Raw genomic sequence first — 3,279 nt, 5'->3', positions numbered from 1 at the left:
TAATTGTCCCATGCGTTTCGAATCCTGTCTGGGAGTTCGTCGTCCCATCCAAGATCTGCTTGCCATGTCTCCTGCATGAGCATTTTTGCACGCACCACAATTGGACTTATTATCCCGAGTGGATCGAACAATTTGGAAATTGCTGATAGCAATTCTCTTTTCGTCTTGACTTGAACGTTCGCTTGCGTATTGAATTGAAACGTGTCGCTTGTCGGATCCCATTCAAGCCCCAGAGTTTTCACGGATTTATTTTCGGCTACAGGTACGCGGACCTCCACTGAGTCACCTGATTTCTCGACGAAAGAAGCCAGCTCTGCGCGACTGAACTTCCATTTGTGCAAACGAAATTGTCCCTTGCTAAGTAAATCTTGAAGTTGCTCGATTAATAGTTTTGCGTCTGATAGACTGTTGACTCCCGTCAGAATGTCATCAACGTACAGGTCTCGAAGTAAAACGTGAGAAGCTTGTTCGTAATGCTTAGATTCCTCAATTGCTAATTGTCTAACGCATCGAATTGCTAAGAATGGAGCGCATGACTCTCCGTACGTAACCGTATTTAATTGATATTCTTGAATGGGATCGTCAGACGAGAAGCGCCATAGAATTCTTTGGAAGTCTCGATCTTTCTCGTCTATCTCGATCTGTCGGTACATTTTTTGAATGTCGGCAGTTAAGACAATTGAGCTTAGTCGAAATCTTAAAACAATGTCAAACAGATCTGTAACGTCGCGCCTATCATCAGAGTCTCATTTAATGACACGCTTGAACTAGTTTTTGCGGACGCGTCAAAAACGACTCGCAATTTTGAATCACCCTGAGATTCTTGAACCACACCGTGATGTGGCAGATAGATATTGAAATGAGTTTGTTCGCAATGTGATAACACGGCAGACATATGTCCCAATTTAATGTATTTGATCATGAACGCGACATAGGATTCGCGAAATCGCTCGTTGACCTTCAATTTACGCTCGAGATGAATTAGACGTTTCTCGGCAATCGTTCGTGATTCTCCCAATAGAGCCTTGTTCTCGCGAAAAGGAAGTCGAACGATGAATCTGCCGTTCTGATCACGTGACGTGGTTGCTTGAAACAAATTCTCGCACTGTCGTTCCTCGTTGGACAGATGTGAGTGACTGCTGTCCTTACACTCGTCAATCTCCCAGAACCTTGTTAATTGATCGTTCACGTTTTCTCCTTGATCATAAAGACAAGTCAGGGCAGTGATAGTCGGCAGACTCATCACTCGACTTGTATTTACATTCAGTGGAATTGGACCTGAAATGATCCACCCGAATTTAGTATTCTGCAGGCTTGGCAAATTCGTCCCCAGGTCAATCTTTCCTTGATCAAGTAATTGTAGGAAGAATTCTCCGCCCAACAACATGTCAATCTGGCCTGGATTGGAAAATTGTGGATCGGCTAACTTAATTGTACTGGGAATTGCAAGTGATTTGACATCGATCATCACTCCAGGCAGATCCTTTGTTATCTTCGGTATAACGAGACATTGAGCAGTTATCTGACAAGTTGACACGCGGGAATTAATTGTAATATGACTAAATTGACTGATTTTACATGACATGTCATTCAACTCGGAAATTGATTCATTAAATTCGAATGAGATTGATCCCAATCTGTTGCATGCTGACCTTGTGATGAAATTAGCCTCGCTTGCACTATCTAACAGTACTCGCAGTTGTTGGATTGAACCGTTCGCATGCGTTGTGTTTACAACAAAGTTGCCGTCGACAACAAAGTATACTTAGCGGGTTTCGATTTTGAAACGTGATGAACTGCTGGACCTTCCCCTACGGTACTCGGCTGGCTGGCCTCACTGGTTGAGATGTCCTTGCTTGAGGTGAGAGGTTGTCCACCGGCCTGCTTGTGACATAATATTGTGTTATGTCGCCCTGAACACTCTCTGCAAGAGCTCGCTCGGCATGATTTGACGAAGTGATCGTTTTTCAAACAATTGGTGCAGAGTTTTAAACGCTTGACTTCAGCCATCCGTTCGTCCACACTCATCTTCAGAAATTTCTCACAAGAGTAGATGAGATGAGATCCATTGCACACGTAGCACTTCCCACTGATATGGGCGGTTGCTACGAGTGTGACTGGCTTGCTGCCTTGACTGCTTTTCCTTGATGAGGTTTCATTGGTAGTAACCGATTTCGCCTTGAGCTAAGAGCTGGATTCCTTGACATGAGCATTGGTCGTCGTCATCCTCTCGAGTAGTTGACACCTTCGTTGAAGAAAACTCATCATCATGTCGACCGATGCCTTGTCTTTGGCCTCGATGGATTCCTCCCAGTGACGTCTTGTCATCTTGTCGAGTTTGTCTTCCATCATGAACAAGATTAGCTCGTCCCACGCGTCGGTGGGTAATTGTGAACCCTTCAGGATCCTCAGATGCTTCTGAGTATGGTCGATCAAATTGTGAATTGCGGTAGCTGATTCTTTGTCCACTCGTGGCATCTCGAAGAGGCATTGAATATGACGTCTGTGTAACGTCTTGTCGTTGTCGAAACGGTCTCTCAAGAGGTTCCATGCGACCTCGTAATTCTGTTCGGAGATCTCGATCGCTTCGATTGCCTTTGCCGCACTTCCTGAGAGCGCACTCACTAAATATTGATGCTTTTGTACTGTAACGTCCGGCGCGCTACATTATAGCACCCCGACCGTTTACCAAGCGAACGCGAGCACGGAGCATAGCAAATAATACAATACGTGCCAACTATAAGCGCGTAAAACTATAGGATAAACTACCGAAACCGTCGCATTCGAACGCCGCGCGCACAGCGCCTGCGCGACCGATAAAATAGGAAAAACTAATAGAAAAATGCATGAGAGCACGTAGATAACACCGCCAAAAGACAAGAAATAACGAACATCATAATTAACAATCAAATAATCACGAGGAAATAGCGCCGATCCACCAAGAACAAGTAAAAACGCGCAATTACTCATAAAATGCATAACGATGCAACGCGAAACACGCGCATCGATCGCGAAGGCCTCAGGAAGCAAATAAAAACTATTGCCATTTGAATAAGGGCACGAATAAGGAAATAAGAGCCTTAAATAAACAAGGGAGACTCGCGAGCTCTTCAGAAGAAAGAACTGAAGATACGCAGAAAAGCGGCATGAAAAAACGCGCAAAGAATGCACGCTGGCTACGCCGCAACCGAGTGCATCACGCGCCAATCAAGAACACCCCTAGTAATATTGCGAACCCCGCTAAACACGAGAACGACCAAAAAGACGAAAAGACACGCA

The 3,279-nt window shown here is 44.8% G+C and overlaps 1 protein-coding gene across 1 annotated transcript; it reads right to left on the bottom strand.

Annotated features, from left to right (window-relative positions):
* Positions 1-697: 697 nt before the first annotated feature.
* On the bottom strand, positions 698-1,585 carry LOC108763156 (uncharacterized). The gene has a single exon (XM_018510529.1). It carries the CDS (start codon positions 1,583-1,585, stop codon positions 698-700), a length of 888 nt encoding a protein of 295 aa, XP_018366031.1.
* Between the last annotated feature and the right edge of the window lie 1,694 nt (positions 1,586-3,279).

This window comes from Trachymyrmex cornetzi, unplaced genomic scaffold, assembly GCF_001594075.2.
Source record: "Trachymyrmex cornetzi isolate Tcor2-1 unplaced genomic scaffold, Tcor1.1 scaffold340, whole genome shotgun sequence".
In the NCBI taxonomy this organism is placed as follows: Eukaryota; Metazoa; Arthropoda; class Insecta; order Hymenoptera; family Formicidae; genus Trachymyrmex; species Trachymyrmex cornetzi.
Note: the sequence above shows the minus strand (reverse complement) of the source record. Positions and strands in the feature narration are given on the sequence as shown.

What these genes read in the sequence shown, in the direction of transcription:
- LOC108763156 (XM_018510529.1), bottom strand. Translation starts at nt 1,585, where the DNA reads ATGTCATGTAAAATCAGTCAATTTAGTCATATTACAATTAATTCCCGC.